Below are 19,173 nucleotides of genomic sequence, written 5' to 3' on the forward strand. Positions count from 1 at the left end.
ACGCACAGCAACAAGCCCGTCCGCAAGAAGCATGCGCATAGTGGCAGGGCGAGACTTGCTTCTTCCGCCCCGCTTTCTTGAAAAGGAACCTTCCCACTTTGACCGTTTCCGAGAGAGTCGGACAAATGAAATGCGTTGATTCAATGACTGGCTCCGCCCTCTTTTTCCCGCGGCGCCCGGTTTCTCAGAGGAACGTTTAGATTGGTGCAGTATAGTACCCACGTGAGCAATAGTAGCCAATTACTGGTGTACACTCTCCTGTCCGTCCCGAGTCTCCCTCCCTCGCTGACAAGATGGCGGCTCACAGGGGGTGGCGGTTGGTGCGGCTGGGCTGCCGGTTGCTGCACACCGAGCCCGCCGCGGCCCCTCAGCCTCAGCCCCCGTCTCCGCTCTACCCGCCCGTGGTCGCCTCCCACACGGCCAAGAGCAAGTCGGCCAAGCGCCGCCGGCTGGAGTATTTCTACCAGCAGGTGCACGAGGCGCCCTCCATCGCGGAGAAGCTGCGGCTCTACGGCCGGCTGCAGCGGCTCAAGTACGTGGTTTACCCGCAGACCTTCTCCCTGAACGCGGACCGCTGGTACCAGAGCTTCACCAAGACCGTCTTCGTGCCGGGGCTGCCCCCCGCGGGAGCGGAGCCGGCGGGCCCCGAGGCCCCGGATCTTAGCGAGTTGCGTTCCCTGGCCTGCGACGCGCTCCTGCAGGAGCATTTCTACCAGCGCAAGCGAGAGCGACCCTTCCTCTACCGAGAGCAGCAGCACGTCCCGGCCCCCTTCCTCACCCAGCTGGTCATCTCCCTCACCGCCGCGCTGGGCAGCCGCAACCCGCTGCTCGCAGCCTCCTGCTTAGGTGGGGCGGGAGGTCGCGTGAAGGGGGGTTACTGGGGATTAGAGAGGGGCGAGGCGGGGGCGCTGGGGCTGGGTGGGAGGTTAGGCCATGGAGTAGAAGAAGAGATTATGCTGAAATATGTGAAATGCTCCTGGGTTATTGTGGGTCATGATTACATCACTGTCTGATTTTTAATTTTGTTTTTGGGCTGAGGGCTGATGTCCTTTTGCATGTTTTCACCAAGAATACACGGGTGTAATGGGCTGGCTAAAAACAAAACATGTTTCATTTCAGATTTAAAACCACAGGTTAACTTCTATTGGGAGCGTGGTGAGACTGTTGTTTGTCGAGGCTATCGAACTGGTAGAATTGATCCAGTGAGATTTCAGATAGATGACAAACCACAAATCCAGATCCGCGTGCCAAAACAGCTTCCAGAGGTATGAATGTTTTTAATACTTCTAAAAGTGACTATCAACTGGTACTGTCTTACAGTAGCATTTAGTATGTAGCATGTATAACGGTAGCTTCTCTGTGCTAGGCAGGATACAAACACCCAGTAAGAGAGTCTCTGCTCTGAACAGTTCACAACATATAGTCTGTCTAAAAATCATTGCTTGTTTTTGTTTCGTTTTAAATCCAACCAGTCACATCCCAGGGAAAAACTTTTGTAGAAAAACTTAATGAAACCTCTATAAAGGTTTCATTGTACTTATAACAATCTTATTTATTCCATGATTTTAGTTACTATTAAAACTATAAAACTGAGTGACTAGGCAGATGAAATTCAATGTTGATAAATGCAAAGTAATCCACATTGGAAAACATAATCCTAACTATATGTACAATATGATGGGGAACCGTTAACACACAAGAAAAAGGTCATGGATGTTTTTCTGAAAACATCGGCTCTGTGCTGGGGCAGTCAGAAAAGCTAACAATGTTGAGAACTATTAGCAAAGAGATAGATAAGACCAAAAATATCCATAATACCACGTATAAATCCATGGTATGTCCACACCTTGAATACTGTGTGCGGTTCTGCTTTATCTCAAAAAAGATTAATTTCGAGTTGGAAAAAATATAGAGAAGGGCTACAAAAATGAGGGAATATGGAACATATGAGGAGACATTCAAAAGACTGGGACTATTCAGCTTAGAAAATAGACAATGAAGGGAGATTTGATAGAGGTCTATAAAGCCATGAATGATGTGGAAAAAAAATGAATAAGGAAGTATTATTTACCCCTTCAGATAACACAAAGACCCAGGAGTCACCCAATTAAATTAATAGGCAGTAGGCTTAAAAGAAATGTAAGGAAGTACTTCTTTGCATAGTCAACCTGTGGAATTCATTGCCAGGGAATGTTATAAAGGCCAAAAGTTTAACTGGGTTAAAAAAATAACTAGATAAGTTCATTGAGGGGAGGGGAGGTCCATCAATGGCTATTAGCCAAAATGGTCAGGGTGCAACCCCCTGCTCTAGGTGCCCCATAACCTCTGGGACTGGAGTTGATAAATTGCCCCATTCTGTTCTGGCTATTATCAGACCAATGGTCTGACCCAGTATAGTCATTCGTATGTTCTTGTTTGAGTTACATAGTGTACTATGTACTGTCCAAAGGTAGGTAGATGTTGACGAAATGGTATCGTGTTAGTCTGTATCAGCAAAAACAATGAGGAGTCCTTGTGGCACCTTGGAGACTAACAAATTTATTTGGGCATAAGCTTTCATGGGCTAAAACCCACTTCAGCAGATGCATGGAGTTATAGCCCATGAAAGCTTATGCCCAATAAATTTGTTAGTTTCCAAGGTGCCACAAGGACTCCTTGTTGTTTTTATTTTCATAGATATTACAAATAAAGTGGAAAATCAGATGTCAGTACCTTTTGTTCTCTAAATGCACAGATGAGATGGGAGCCATTTTTAAATGGGAAAGAAGGGTCAGAGGGAGAGGGGGTTTTGGGCAATAAAAAGGTTAAAAAAAATCCTTGTAAGGAATAATGCGTGTGTACACTTACCTGAGCTCTCTTCCCCTTCATAATCGGGCCCATCTGCACTTGCCTGGTGGGAGTGTCTTGACTCCAGAAGATTGTCAAATAGCTCCTGGGTCACTGCAAGGTTTACATTCCCTCCAGTCCTCTCTCCCTTTGTTCACTGAATGGATCTTTGCATCAGGCCCCGGCAAAGTGTTCAGTCATGTGTGGTATGCTGGTGGAGTCCATGCTAAGTATGACATGCTATAAACATCAGGTATATGGGAGGTCCCAGATTTGCTGTTGCCTTCTCTTACCTTCTGATATGCCTGCTGAAATTTCTTCACTTTCATGTGGTACTGCTGCTCATCCCTGTTGGGCTCCGATTTCAGCACCCTACTTGCCCATACCATCTGTACACCGATGTCTGTGTGTATATACACTTCAATTAAAAACCTGTGGCTGGCCCATGCTAGCTGACTCAGGCTAAGGGCCTGTTTAATTGCGGTGTTGACTTTAAGGGTGAGGGTCAGGCTGCAGCCTGTGGTCTGGGACCCTCCAGCCCAAGCCTGAACATCTACACTGCAATTAAACAGCCCCTTGGCATGAGCCTGGGTCAGCTAAGTTACAGGTTTTTAAGTCACAGGGCATTATAGACATACCCTAAATTTCTTTGGCTGTTCCTTAGCTGGGCTTGCACAGTCTCCTCTCCCCAGAGGCTGAGGCGCTCCATGACACTTTTCCTACTCCAGACAGGAGTACATCTAGTATCTCTGTGTATGCTTGGAGCCAGCATGGGTGGATGCTCACAACAGTGGGCCAGTAAGTGTCCTCACCATAGTGGGCAATCAAGAAAAGGCATTTAAAAAATAAGCTGTGTGTTTTAAAGGGTGGGGACAGACTTCTGGTGTCTATGTCCCCAGGCAGTGGAGTTCAGAATTGCAACTGGAGAAGTCACTGGTGCGAGAACAAGGGCAAATTGTGAGACAGCTGCTGGTTGACTGTTAAGGTCGACATAGATAATGTCTACACTCAAACTGCGTTTACAGACTGTGGCTCTGCTTCATTTGGGGAGAGTGGCATTGCATCACTGTAATGGGGCATTTACATCTGCAGGAGACACAGTTGTGTAGTTTTGCACTTGTCTAAGTCAAAAAAAAGTCAACTTAACTTTGTAGCATTGAACAGGCCATAGGTAAGGGCTTGTTCTTAATGTCATGACGGGTAGATGTCCACTTCACTATGAATTCTTTAGAATGTTTTTAGTCAGTTTTTTGATATGATTTACATCCTCTTTAAATTCTGCATGTGTACAGCATGCATAGAAGCTTGTACTGTCTAGCCACTGGCTTTTGTAGCTCCTCCTTTTGTCAGCAGGTTCCACCTTTGCCAGTCTGGGTGGGACCAGACTTCTTCCCTTTTTTAAATCCCCAAGACATGAGAGAAGGCAATGAATCTGGTTGTGGTATGAATGAGGGGGAGACTGAGTCATTGGAAATGAGTGAGAGAATGAATATGTAGATAAAATGAGCAGAGTTGAAAGAGAGGGAGAGGTTGCATCTAAAGTTTAAGCTTGAACTCTGTAATTTCAAGCATAAAAATAATATAGAATCATCACTGGTGTTAGCATATAGCTTACCACATTTTTTAAACCTGAGCTGCCTCCTCAAGAAAATGAAACCGATTGTACGCCCCTAACCTTTCCATGATAGGGCAACATAGGGGAAACATGCACATCTTTCTTTTGTGCCCCTGCCAGCTAGTCCTGTGTGCTTCTTCAGGGTGCCGTGCTTTGCACTTTGACCATTTTAATGTTTCTGTTAGTTTGATTGTGCGCTTTGCCAAGGTTGAGACTGCTAGGTAGGATTAAACTGAGTGACATTAAACCTGAAAATCAGAGGTTTTTAGTGGCAGAAGGGTGATAAACTTGGTGCCCTTACAGGTAGACAGTGTAGCTTTGTACATTCTTTAAAATGCTTTTTCTTTGACTGTGTTGGTTTTAACAAGTTTTCCTCTAAAGGCTTTCTTCTAAATTGTGAGGTAGGGTAATTGCAAATAACAGGTAGACAAAGAGTGAAATCTAGTTAAATACAGAATAAACTTCCAATCATTAAATAACAGCACATACAGTACTGTAGATGTGTGTGTGATTATCTTTATACTGGGTTTTCATCCATTTTCAGAGAAGTTTTAGGGAACTCTTAAAAAAAAAAAATAGCATGTTGCTTAACCTCTATTCTACTTTTGTGAGGCATTCAGCAATGCTGTATACAAAATAGGTGTTGGGTAAGACTTTCTTAGAATTTACTACTAGGGAAAGATTCTCTTGTTCATCGTACTGCCTCCCCCCCTCCCCCCCCGAAGGGAGGGAAAAAAGGGTGGGGGAAATCAAGATATAATCATTCAGTCAGAAACTTGAGTTTGGAAAAAATAAATCTAGTTTGTATTTTAGAGTAAACTTAAGTGTGGGGGAAGGAAGTGTGTGTGAAGAAATCAGTGTATATTGAGGCTACCACCTGTTGGAGGAAGTCTCGCGAGCAATCATATGGTCACTGCTAAATTCAGTGGCATGACTGAAAGTTTCTTAGTTCCATATGTTTTATTTAGACTTTCTATAACTTGCCAAAGAAAACGTACACCAAGATTTTAAAAAATGACTATTGACTTTTTTGCTTGGGTGCTCAACTTTTGAGTCCTTTCAGAGGATGCATGCTTGGCATTCTTGAAATTGAGCTACTCAAGGCATCTTGAGTTGGGCACCCAAAATGATTGGCTAGCTGCTTTTGAAAAAACAGAATTGCAAAGTACTATAACCATGTTGTATTGAATGTGAGGATAAAGGTCCAACACAAAATGCTGTTAATTAAGCTTTGGTGTTTTTTTGGTCCCGTTCTCTCTCTCCCCGCCGCCATGCAAAATGTGGGAAATGCCATCTTTTATCAGTGGGAAGTGGTGCTAACCAACAATTGTCCAGGCCCTGGCACTTGAGTCCTTCCTGTTCTACACAACATATTTCTCTTCGGCTGCAGGAGATTCACGCTATCTTCGAGAAACATACTATCTTGTTGGTTTCTCTCTCTGAACATGATCAAAGTTTTATTCAAGACCATAAAATGGATGTTGAACTTTGATGAGAATTCCTTAGGTGTTCAGATGGCTGTTCATACAAATATTAAGAATCAAAATATTGTTATCAATGTACTATGTAATAATACTGAGATCAAAAACATTCTATGACTTGATGAACTGATTTTCTTTCTCTCTCTCTTTCGTTCCTTCAAGTTTGTACCATTAGATTATTCAGTCGCTGGAGAAGTTCCTGTTATTAATCACAAACCAGACAAACTTCCATTGTTCAAAAGACAGTACGATAACAAGATATTTATAGGTAAGATTTCCTAGTCATATGAATGTAGTTACTGTGTAGCAGTACTGAATAGTACACTTTTTTGAAAATGGCTTATTGCAGGAGCCAATTTCAAAATCTCTCTAATGGCATTTATAACTGTGGTGCTATAATTTGCTGAACATTAATTAAAAAAATAAGAGACTGGGCATAGTCAATAAAACTTAAAATTGTGATAAAGTGACACACATTTGACACTTAAATGACTCCTTCTGAAATATGAAGTCTTGATCTGAAAATATTTTATTCAATATGCAGAATGTTTTCTGAATGGGTCATTGGGCCTTATAAGGATTTTGTTCTTTGCTTTTCTTGTGGTTACAAGGGGGTTCAGATAGCTTTACTCATAAGAGGCTGTTGCTTCTCTAATAAACCAGATACCTGTACAGTCAGGGCCAAGCCCACCATTATTCTCCCACAGCCCAGAAAAATATGCTTCTTACCACTTTTGCTACAGGAAGATCAGTTACCTGTCAGCTTTAAAAGGAGTCTTCTGGTCTTTCTAAACAACATCCAGTCAATGAAGGAGAAAGAGGCAAAACCCCTTTATTTTCAATGGGAGCCAGATTGGACCAGAACTAGAGCAAAATTAACAACTTTAATTTCAGTGTCTTTTCTCCAATTATAGCCAGCAAGTGAGTTCATAAGGAAACTTAATCTTTTGAACTAGAGGAAACCAAAGAAATATTAACGTCAATTTCAAACCAAGCTAACTTTTTAAAAATAACTTGTTACTTTGATGGGCAGAAGTCTGAATAATAGAGATGACAGAAATATTATTTTTTCCTTAACCTCTGATGCTACCTATAACATTTGATTTTTAAAGTGGCTTTTAACTTTTCTCCTTTCTATGAACTCAGGATCAAAAGTGGCAGATCCATGCAGCTATGGTCATACGCAATTTCATCTGATTCCTGATCAACTGAAAAGGGAGCGATTATTAAAAGCAAACCTTGCTGATCAAATTGAAGTAACTTATCGAGCTAATGGTATTGCAAGTCTCTTTGCTTGGACTGCAGCACAAGCTATGTATCAAGGTGAGGCGAAACTTATAGCTTGATTTACATTTATAGATGTAAGACAAACTTTTCTCCCTTTCCTTTTATCTTACATTTGTGTTTTTTATATGGTTTTCTTTCTGTGTAGAACATGTTTTAATTTCATTATTGAAACTTAAATGAGCCAATTAAACTATATATATGGGGGCATGTCAAACTGAGATTACTTTGACTGGATTTTTTTTTTAAAAATCATAGTAAAAGGCAGCAGTAAAGAAAAAATGAAATGCAATGTTGGGTCTCAGTCCTCTGACTTAATTTCTGTTTAATCCTGTTTTGATCAAGAGAGTTAAAAGGAGTAATATACATCAAACCAAATATTTACAGATCAGTGGTTGGCAATATAAAATGTCTAAAAAGTATTAAATCTTTTATGTTTTGAGATAAATAATGTTCTAGGAGTAATTAAAATGGCAGTAGCAAATAAGAACCAACTAGCTTATCGTGTCAACCAGCTCATGGATTTAAAGTAGGTGGCTCCTCTGACTTGAACGAAAGGCTTTGGTCTTAAATGGGCAAGGTGGTGCCCTGGGACTGAGTGATGCTCTGTCACCTTCCTTCCCCGTATAGAATATCAGGGTTCGAAGGGACCTCAGGAGGTCATTGAGTCCAACCCCCTACTCAAGGCAGGACCAATCCCCAGACAGATTTTTGCCCCAGATCCCTAAGTGGTCCCTTCAAGGATTGAACACACAACCCTGGGTTTAGCAGGCCAATGCTCAAACCACTGAGCTAGGCCTCCTCCCTCTGCAAAGCCCAAATAGAGAGAGCATCTGTTGTCTTTCTCATTTGCATTGCTGCCAGGCCAAGTTGTCCTGTTATGGAATCTAATAAAGTTGTGACTACTTATAAGAAAAATCCAGATATTTCTAACCTCATTGGTCCCTGCCATGCTATATCATCTGTGAAACTGAAGTCAATAAAATGACTGTAAGAGCATTAGGGAGAGGTGTCTTGATGGGAAATAGGTACTTCAGCTTTGGTTTAATTAAACCAAGTATTAATGCAGAGTTAATATTATTAAACAAAAAAAAAAAGGCAGCTCAGTAGAGTTATGAAATGTATCTGAGTTACTCTTTAAATAGAGGGCCTTTCCCTTTGCTAATTTATCATGCTTCTAACCGAACTAAAGAAAAACATTGTTTAATGCATAATAGGTTAGAACTGAAGAGTAAATATGGTGACTTTTAAAAGTGCTTGAAATTACAAAGCTGCCTCAGCCAGATCAGGGGTTCTCAAACTGTGGGTCAGGACCCCAAAGTGGGTCGCGATCCTGTTTTAATGGGGTTACCAGGGCTGGCTTAGACTTGCTGGGGCTGAAACCCAAGCCTGACGCCCTGGGTGGCAGGGATCAGGTTACAGGCCCCCTGCATGGGGCTGAAGCCTTTGGGCTTTGAATTTAACCCCCTGGCTAGGGGCGGTGGTGCTTGGGCTTTAGCTCCCACCGCCTGGGGTAGCAGGGCTCAGGTGGGCTCAGGCTTCAATCCCCCCTCCAGGGGTCATATAGTAATTTTTGTTGTCAGAAGGGGGTCATGGTACAATGATGCTTGAGAACCCCTGACCTAGACAAACTCACTTTGGAAACCTGAAGTTTCAAATGCGTAATTTTCATATTTCTTGGGTACCTGTATATATCTTTTAAAGCTAAAACTAGCTGAGTTTTTTCCATAATTTAATAAAGCTGCTTTTGCAGTTTACCCTTTGGCACCAGTCTATCCTGTATTAGTGAACAACTCCAGTCTTGCTATCTGAATCAGCAAAAATTATGAAATATATAGAATATTAAATGGCACTTATTAATCTTGCAATTGTATGTGTAAAATTATTTTTGGTATTTTTTAGGTTAAAATATGTAGTCTATACACTAGAGTTTTTTGGCTGTGGTATATGATAGTAAGCTGCTGAAATCAGTATTCCAAAAAATGGGGTGTTACAGTGAAATTTTGGCAGCTAAATTCTACTCCATGTTAGGTGCATATACATCAATTTTCTCTTATACAAATCTTCATGGAAGGTGGAATTTGATTATAAGCCAGTTTACTATGCAATAAGGTGAACTGTTTTTGAAAGCAGCCTCATGAGCTTGTATTGTACATTATAATGAAACACAAAAGATGAACAGTTGCTATGGGGATCAAGCTAATGGTTTTATCCTGAACTAGTAAACATTACAGGCACATGAAATCTAATGTTCTTTCTCTAGCACTTGGCCTTTCAGATATACCCTGTGCTAAATTCTAACAGTGTATATCTAAAGAAATAATGCCAAATATACTTGCATAATATCAGAGACTAGAGATTTTTTTTAATCCAAGACAGATTACAACAAGTAGACCTACATATTGATCATTAGTATTGCACTACTTGTGTCTGATCTAAATAATAAAAAAACCTAATTGTTGAGAAGTAGAGATACTGTGTATATTTGAGCAAACGCCCATATTCACAATCCGTACAATTCTAATTCCATAAAGGATTTATAAATATTAAATGAGACCTCAGCTGGAAAGAAGAGATGGTTCAAGAGAACTTAATTCACTTAGCTATAGATGCCATTAGCTAATAGCTAGTTTCTGGTAGTGGAAGCAATTTCTGAAGTAATGACACCATGTTTAGGTCACAGTGATGCAAATCCCCTAATTAATACATCTGTATAAAACAGTAAGAAGATAGTTTTGCATCAAATTGTGCATGTGTAATAGCATATGCTAATCACATGTGATCCCAAACTTATCTTTTTTTTGTGGTGTACCTATAACACTGAAATTGATGGTCTCATCTTTACAAGTCAACTAGAATTTTAGTGACATTGATATGTATAGACAGTAATATTTGTTTTCATTCTCTGACTCTACTGGGTTATTTTATAATTTTAGTAGTGAGCATTGCTTAAGGAAGCATATGTATTCAATATTTGTTCCGTAAGTACAGTTCTCTGCATATGCTATTGTGCACGCACAACATGATATAGTATAAAAGGAGAACCATTTTGTTTGGTCCAATAAAAGATTTAGCTTGTCTCTCTAACCATTTTATTTAGCATTCAACAGTAATGGTGTATTAAACTTGAATTAACGGAACATATTCTTGAATTGTCATAATGAAAAAGTACATTCCCTTATGGAAAAAGTCACTTCACCATAAGAGGATTTATGGAAAATTCATTTATCCTCTAAATAGAAGGTGGTGGGCTGCCAAAAGTCTGATTCCCTCCCCCCGAAAATAGTGTCTGCAGGACACACCAAATGTGTGGTGCTGTATATTGTATCTAATTTTAAACATGCAGTTTTGTGCAAGATGGGTAACCTTTGCGGGCAGACTATGAGAATCCATGTGCATTGAAAAGGTTGGTTTTGTGTTCAGATTTGTGAGCATATACATTAGCATAATTTTGAAAGTGGTCCCTAAGGTATATGACACACAACTTTTCTTGGGGGTGGGTGAGGTGAGATTGTCATTAGTTTTAGATTGTTCAGTCATAACATTTTACATAATCTATCTTGTTCCTTGAGGATAAGCAGTTTAGGTTTGTAACTATGTCTGGATTTCAAGCCCCTGTGCTAATATGAATATTACTTATGCCTTGTGTAACTAGGGTGTAATTTCATTTACAGGATTCTGGTGTGAGGCAGATGTGACCCGTCCCTTTGTATCGCAGGCTGTGATCACTGATGGAAAATACTTTGCTTTCTTTTGTTACCAGCTGAATACCTTAGCACTAACTGTACGAGCTGATCAAAATAACCCTCGGAAGAATATCTGTTGGGGAACAGAAAGTAAGCCCTTATATGAAGCTGTGGAAGACAATAACGTAAAAGGTTTTAATGATGAAATTCTGCTTCAGTTAGTTCAGTTTCTGCTAAACAGGCCAGAGCAATTGTAAATAAGGCTACCAAAGGCTCTGTTTAAATGCCTGGGCTTCATTTCATTTGACTTCTGATGGAATGGTTCTTCATGCTTATTCAAGGGGTGTGTGTGTGTGTGTGTGAGAGAGAGAGAGAGACTGTAAACAAGAAAATGTATTCTGTGATTTCTTGTGGGGCTTATTCTCACACACTCACCAAAATATGTGGTGCTGTACATTGAAAATAAACATATAGAATAACTTAATGCCTTTTGTATACTTGTATTTGAAGTAAGGTACCTTGATTTTTAAATAGAGCCCAAAAAATTACCTGGATTTTGTTTCAACAAACTGAGATTTCCTCATGCAAACTTGATGGGCAGTAGAACAGTGTTGTCCATGTAGACTGTAAACTCCTTGGAAGAGGCAGTCGCAACACAATTGAAGTACTTATAAAACTTGATAGTGGTTTTTGCACAAGTTTTCTGATAACACACTGTAACGTCATCTTGTAAAATCTTTTCTAATGCTAAAGCATTGTTTTAGCTATGACTTCAGGGGAGGAGTTAGAAGTTTAGTAAGCGGGTAGGTTTCTTTTCAAGTAATTGATTTATCCTCTGGAATAATTTACATAAGACTACATAAATTCTGATTTAACTTTTTATTGTTAAGTACTTCCTTTTTACAGAGTTGAGTCCACAGGTTTCATAGTTTCGCAGGCCAGAATGGACCATTGTGATCCTCTAGTCTGACCTCCGGTATAAGACAAGCCATAGAACTTCCCCAAATTAATTCCTAGCGCAGGGATCGGCAACCTTTGGCATGTGGCCCGTCAGGGAAGGCCGCTAGCGGGCTGGGACAGTTTGTTTACCTGCAGCGTCCGCAGGTTCTGCCAATCGCAACTCCCACTGTCCGCAGTTCGCCCTTCCAGGCCAATGGGGGCTGCGGGAAGCAGCATGGGCCGAGGCATGCCAAAGGTTGCCAATCCCTGTCCTAGAGCATATCTTTTAGAAAAACATCCAATCTTAATTTTACAATTGTCAGTGATAGAGAATCCACCACAGACCTTGACATTGTCTGTCTTTTTCCTTTATGCCACTCTTACTGGTGAGGGTTGTGGCGGCAGCATGGAGAGTAGGAAGAACCAGACCTCCCTTTCCTCCGCAACAGATTCCAGCTTCTTTTGGGGGGATTCCCCAGCATTCCCAGGCCAGCCTCAGGATCTCCTCCCAGTGGGATGTGCCCAGTAGAGTTCCAAAGGAAACCTCCCAGGGGACATCCTTATCTGGTGCCAGAACCACCTCAGCTGACTCCTCTCAATCCAGAGCAGTCATGGCTCTACTCCCAGGCTCTCCTAAATAGCCGAGCTCCTCTGTCGTCTTTACAACTGGCATTTCATAAGGAATTAAGAAAAACTGACAAACAGTAGGTGGCACTGTTTACCATTCTGTTGCAGAAGAAGAAATGAAATTCTTTGCCTGATATTTTTTCACTGATTTGCAAAGCTGAGACAAATCATAAATATGCACAGTAGTCTCCAGTACATTAGATCACTTACTGAAATAAAATAATTTATCTGTAGAATGGCATTAATCTTTCCTTTTGTACTGTCTGGTCCATAATATTTAAGAGTGAAATACACTGACAATGAAGGAAGTCTCTAGTATTGTTGAAAGTGGGAATATATAACTGCTAAATGTTTAAATCTAGAACATCACAAACTGCTAGATTCCTGTTCTTTAGCTCCATTCAGCAGAAACATTTGATGCTGCTACTTTAAATCTCATGGGGACCAACTTTATTTCTTTTACATCTTATTCTGCAGGGTTTGGTATCTGACGGAACTTTTAAAAAAGTCAATTCAAGGGAGTCATAAGGGAGTGAAACTTACAAAGTTGGTTGTTTTTAGCTTTCTATTAATTTTAACCTGTGCCTCTGGGCAGGGAACATGAGGGAGGGTAAGGAAGAATTCAGAATTAAATCATATTATTTTTTGGGTAATAGGGGAAACTATTTGTCTTTCTCCTTTATAATACCAGCTGCTGAACTATTTTGCTTTATTTAAAAAAAAAATGTTTAACAACCCTCAAGCAGATACCAAGTTTGGGAAATATCAGCTGTTCTGGTGTCTACATTCTGAGACAGAAAATAGGGGACCTGTACTGGAAACTTTTATGCAGCCTTCTCTAAATTCCAAGCAGGAATGTCGGAGTCTGAAGACTATGTACCCTTCCCTTTATGCCCACATAGACTAGATACAGTCTAGTCCAAAACTATTGTCATGTAAGTAATTCTCCATCTTCCTCCATTCAAGAACAGGCAGTGTTGATGTTTAATATCTGCGCAGCTCTTGTCTAGGTACTTACAATTCTTTTTAGTCTCAGTTTTCATTTTTAATCTGCACATATAAATAGGAAAGCTCTAGGGTGAGCTGAAATGTTCTTTGCAAGTTAACATTAGTCTTTGTTGCCCCATTTACCCTTTGAACTTTGTTTTAGTGGCATAGATCTTATCCTGCCTCATTACTCTCCATCCCTACTGATCTATGTTGGCTTTTACTTGCCTTATTAAGGGCTAAATTCTGTCTTTTGGGGGCACAACAAGGGTGAAAAGGAGATACTGCCCACTGTCCCTTCTGCAAAAGGACTTTTGCTTACATTTCTGCTTATTTTGTGTTTATTTCATATTCAATTAACCTATGATCATTAGAGCCTGGACGATTCCTACTGTCAAGGATCAGGCAATTATCTGAACAGTTTAAATGTATGGAGTTACCAAACAGCCTGTTCCCTTTAGAAAAGGGGCATGTGGCCTTTGTTAAATGAATGTCTCAGTCCTCCCCACTATGCAGATCCTATCTGTGTGGAGGGATATAGCAGCATAGAGAGACTAAGGTTCCCTACACCCTAACAGTACAACTCCTCTTTGAGCCCTCCTAGCATGTATTTTGCTGCTACCCACCCATTCCTTGGGCTACTGGGATGGGGAATAGCCAAAAACTGTGGTAATACTCAATGTGCAATCTGAGGAAAAATTCTGCTGGCAGTTCTGCAGGCCTGGAAGGGAATTTTGTGTTATGGATGACCAGCCCCAGCCTTTTCCGCCCCCTCCATTTTGCTTCCCATCTGCCAAAAGCCCCGCAGAACCCCTTGTAGTTAATGCAGCAGAGCTTCCACAGGATCAGAAATGAAGCTGGTGCCCGTTAAGCCTTTTGTTCCTCTTTGTGTCCCAACACTCAGCTCACTTTATACTTTAATGCATGGGAATACAGTAGAATCTCAGTTACAAACTGACCAGTTAACCCCACATCTCACCTGGAATCGGAAGTACACATTCAGGCAGCAGCAGAGACACCCCTTCCCCCTCCTCCCCCAGAAAAAATAAAAAATCAAATACAGTACAGTACTGTGTTAAACATAAACTACTAAAAGAAAGGGAAAGCAGAATTTTTCTTCTGCATAGTAAATTTTCTAAGCTCTAGTAAGTCAATGTTCAGTTGTAAACTTCTGAAAGAACGATAATGTTTTGTTCAGAGTTATGAACAACCTCTGTTCCTGAGGTGCTCATAACGCTGAGGTTCTAATGTAGCATGATGTTATATGTACAGTTCCTCCCATTGCATAGGTTCTTCAGCATACCATATATCAAATAAATACAGCATTACTAGAATGGGACAGCTCAAGTGAGTCAGAGCAATCTGCAGATTTTCAGGATTGGGCCCCTAATCTATTTCTACTTCCACCTTTGTGATAAGTTAAGGGACAGTTATTCAAACAGTATTTGCTACTTATGTTCATTTTCAAGTAATGCCACAGTTGGCATTACGTGCTCCTGAGACTTTAAAAAAAAAAAAAAAAGACACTCTCAAAAAGAATTTTTATTTTATTTTTTCAAAAGCTTGGAAGTCCAGGTTGAGACATTCAGAAGAACAGAAAGTTCTCTGTTTTCTGTCAGGCCTTACACAATAAAACATATGCTATTTTGCTTTTCTGTTCCTGTGCCAAGGAAATGGAAAAAGATAGTCAGCAAAAATGCACCTGTACAAGGCTGATAAGTCAGCTATTCGCAAAAAGTGAACAGAAGCAAAAATCGCCTAGCCCATCCTTCTGTTTCTCCAAAAAGTCATTTGAATGTGCAATACTTTCTTTATCCTAATGGAAAATGCATTGAGTAACCTTTAAAAGTTGTTTTGCTCTACAGTATTGTACAAAAGATGCCCTCAGTAACAAACATTCATATCTTTGGTAGTGGTTATACCCACACGTATCATGTGATGACAATAACCATGTGGTAAATTGTACCTAGCTTATATCTTTCAGTTCCTCACCTTCACTTTGACCACCAGTCCAGCTTCCAGGGCTCATTTTCAAATTCCAGCCTCTGAACATCTTCAAACAGCTGCCACTTGTTTAAACAAATGAACCAACCCCTGCCCCACCAACTTTCTCTAAGTGTAGAACTTTCTCAAAAATTTACACTGGCCTGAGATTCAAGACAGGCATACTTAAACCTGCATCAGTGACAAATTTAATGTCTGGTTCAGTTTTATGTAGACTTCCAACCTTCCTAGGCAGGGCTGGCCCTAGACCAAATGGTGCCCCAGGCAAGTAGTGTCTTTGGCACCCCCCTGCCCATCCATTTGTTATAATTTTGAATACCTTATTTATTATTGCATTTATAGCCCATTTCATGACTTTGATGCATGATTTATCCTGTGTTATAAGATGATAAATTTGTATGCTAGGATCTGTAAATCTGTATTTATTCATGCCATATATAAGCAAACAAAAAAATTGTTTCCTCTAAGCTTATAGAAACTTTTTAATTTTAGGAATAACTGAAATGTGCTAACATCAAGAAATTGAGCTGTGCACGAACATTGAATAGAGTTACAGTAGGGGACAGCCTTAGAATGTTAATCCTAGTCCTTTAGTTCCAAAGGTGGCTTTTCTCTCCTTTGCCCTGGTGAACTGAAGCACAGTGTCCGAGAGATCCAAAGACTGGCTAATGGCATTTTCAAGCGATAAAATAACTGATGTCACGCTCTAGTTGGCCATTGTCAATCCAAGATATGTTTTAATGAGCCTGAGCTTTGAAAAGCTGCACTCACCACTTGCAACTGTGACCGGCAACGTGAGCAGTTTCCTCAAAGCTATACACACATTAGGAAAAGTGTCCTTCAGCTCAGCATCCTGAATGAATTAGCAACCTTGGCGTAGAGAGTGTTTCCTGGGTTGCAAAATGTGATGGGTGTTGTCCAATTTGACATAGAGGTTTTTATCATTGATGTCCAAACATTCTCCAGGCGTCAATGTCCGGTGAAGGTCTGTACACTGCCCTCTAGTAATAAGACTCCTGTAACTCAAGTGAGTGGAGGCTGTGCTTATGGGGCAGAAGACTTTGGATTCTATCTCTACTGCTTCCACAAAGTTCTGAGCGGCCATGATGTGTAGTATAGTGATCCAAGCTGGCCAAGGATTTGTTACAGTATCTTTGCTCTAAATGTTGATTTACACTTAGATAAAACCAGTCAGGTTTAAAAAAAACAAAAAACAGACAACCCACTACCAAGACCATTATATCATCTGTCTTTGCCAGTTATGTTTCTTCTTAACTGAGCATCAGTTTAACCATGACTGGGTTCCACAGAAGGAGCCTTCAGTTAAGTGCGTAAAGATCAGACTCTGGTAGTGCTTTCTATTTCCAAAGCCATTTCAGAAGTACTGTTAGGTTCTCCTCTACCATTACATCACTGTAAAATGTTTCAGAGTGGTAGCCGTTGTAACAATTTCTCTCCTATTTAGGAAGGAGCTCACTGTAAAGTATCCATCTCAGGGCATGCCTATACCACAGCACTACATGGGTGCAGCTGCACTGATGCAACTGTGCTGTTGTAGCACATCTGATGAAGATGCGCTATGCTGATGAGTGCGCTCTCCCATCGCATAATTACTCCATATTGGCAAGAAGCGGAAGTTATGTCGGCGAGAGACACTCTCCCCCAAACAGCACTGGTGTGGACAATGCAAAACTTGCGTTGCTCGTGGGGAGGGGAGGCTTTTTCACACCCCTCAGCGATGTACATTATATTGACAGGCTGTAGCGTAGACCTGACCTCAGATGCATATCATGTCTGAAAGTAAACTCTGACTGGATATTGAATGATAATAAATTATTCAAGCCATGGCCCAGTCAGCAGGAAACAGGGGTAGGGGAAAGAAATTGAAACTATGTTAACGCCTAATGCCAGGTACCCATTAACTTCAAAGCAGGCACGATTCACATTAATACTTATTCAGGAACAAATCTCAAATTATTTTCAAGAAAAATAAAATGACATAATTCTAGTGGATTTCACGCTTGTTTTAGGACTTTACTGGAATTTGGGGTTGAGTAGGCATTCAGTCAAATTGCAGCCAAATTTCTGATATTCATCTGAGTCATTTTTCAAGCCTCTTGTTTGATTTTAAGTAGGCGAACCCAGCTTTTCCCATATACTTGTGGAGTGGCTGACTGAGCTGTGTTTTTCCAGTCTCTTATGGCAAGGGTCTAGCACAGGTCAAGGGAAGGAAGGAAGGTTATCAAGAGGTTCCTCACACTTTCGGTGCCTTCTAGTGATACCAGATGCTGCTTCTGCCTTTTCTGCTTCTGGCCAGTTCGTCCAACAATCTATGGCAGGGGGTCTCAAACTCAATTTACCTTAGGGCCAGTGCCAGTCCTCAGATCCTCCCAGCGGCCCAATAATGTCACTAAAGATGGTGTTCAACCACTTCCCAGCCCGTTTCCCACCCTTTTCCCTCACTCCCTTGGCCTCATGCTGTCCTGGTTGACTCTACCTGGCAACTAATGATGCTGCCTCCATGGCTGACTCTGCCCAGCAACTAGTGATGGTACCTCTGTCCCTTTCCCCGAGCCAATGGGAGCTGTGGAGGGTGGCACCTGCAGCAGACAGCAGGAAGCCTAGCTGCATGGGTCTCTCTGCAGGCAAGAGCAGGGGTAGGGAACCGCTTGCAGGGAACTGAGCTGGCTGAGGTGAATTACACATTGCCGAGTGCAACTCCTGGGAGGGTCCCAGGAGCAGCAGAATGGAGCTACGTTGGGGGGAGGGGCATGTGAAGCTCTCCTGTCCCCTCTCCTCTCACCTCCCCCCAGCCTGCAGCCATGAGGGCTGGATGAAAGAACTTTTTAAAAAGTTTCCGCGGGGCACAGTGAGGAGGTTCTCAGGCTGCAGATGGCCCACAGGCTGGGACTTTGAGACCCCTGATCAGGGCCAGCTTTATGACCTGCGGGCCCAATTAGAATACTTGGCGGCAGGGCGTCCACTCTGGGTTTTCCACAGCACCGGGAGGACCCCCCTACCGCTGAAATGCTGCCGAAGACCCCCGGAGTGGGGCCCCCTTAGGTGCGGGTGTGGGGCCCTCTTTGGCGCAGGGCCCGATTCCGGGGAATTAGGTGAATCAGCTTAAAGCTGGCCCTGCCCCTGATCTATGGAAAATTCCCAGTAGTTTGGTGGAAGTCATTGTTTAGATAAGATTCTGATGGTTTCTAGCATTTTTAGTGCTATTCCTTTATTTCAAACAGATCCTGTCTGAAAATGGTAAGGTTGTACAGGTTCAATGGAGGGCCATATTTGTCTCATGTTATGGAAATTTTGTTGCCCAGTACTAAAGTGTGACCACTTCTAGGGTGGGATGTGGCACGTAGCAAACTTTGAACAAAATTTAAAATACTTTGATCTGCTGTATAGCTTGTCTAAAATCAGAAATGTATACATAATATAAGATAGGAAGAGAAAAATAACTTACATTGTAGTTTATTTTGCAGTGTATTTTGCTGTTTATGCTTTCATAGCATCCAAATTCTTTTTATTCCTTTTCATTCACGACTGTTATTGCAAGCTGCTCTTCAAATGCTACCTTTCCAACAGAGAGCTGAAACCAGGGGCATCTCTGTGCTCTGCTAGTACCCCAAGGTAAGCTAAGCAGCCTGAAGGATCCCTGGGGAGGGATGTGAAGCCACACTTCTTGCCCCATGGCCACACCCCCTGCACAGGCCATAGGGTT

The 19,173-nt window shown here is 41.5% G+C and overlaps 1 protein-coding gene across 1 annotated transcript; it reads left to right on the forward strand.

Annotated features, from left to right (window-relative positions):
* The first annotated feature begins 202 nt into the window (after nucleotides 1-202).
* Nucleotides 203-11,376, forward strand: MRPS30 (mitochondrial ribosomal protein S30). Its single transcript, XM_045022398.1, has 5 exons — nucleotides 203-846; nucleotides 1,120-1,265; nucleotides 6,085-6,190; nucleotides 7,069-7,245; nucleotides 10,881-11,376. The coding sequence occupies exons 1-5, from the start codon at nucleotides 294-296 to the stop codon at nucleotides 11,147-11,149; spliced, it is 1,251 nt and encodes a 416-aa protein (XP_044878333.1). The 5' UTR covers nucleotides 203-293; the 3' UTR covers nucleotides 11,150-11,376.
* The last annotated feature ends 7,797 nt before the right edge of the window (nucleotides 11,377-19,173 follow it).

This window comes from Mauremys mutica, chromosome 6, assembly GCF_020497125.1.
Source record: "Mauremys mutica isolate MM-2020 ecotype Southern chromosome 6, ASM2049712v1, whole genome shotgun sequence".
NCBI classification, from domain to species: domain Eukaryota; kingdom Metazoa; phylum Chordata; order Testudines; family Geoemydidae; genus Mauremys; species Mauremys mutica.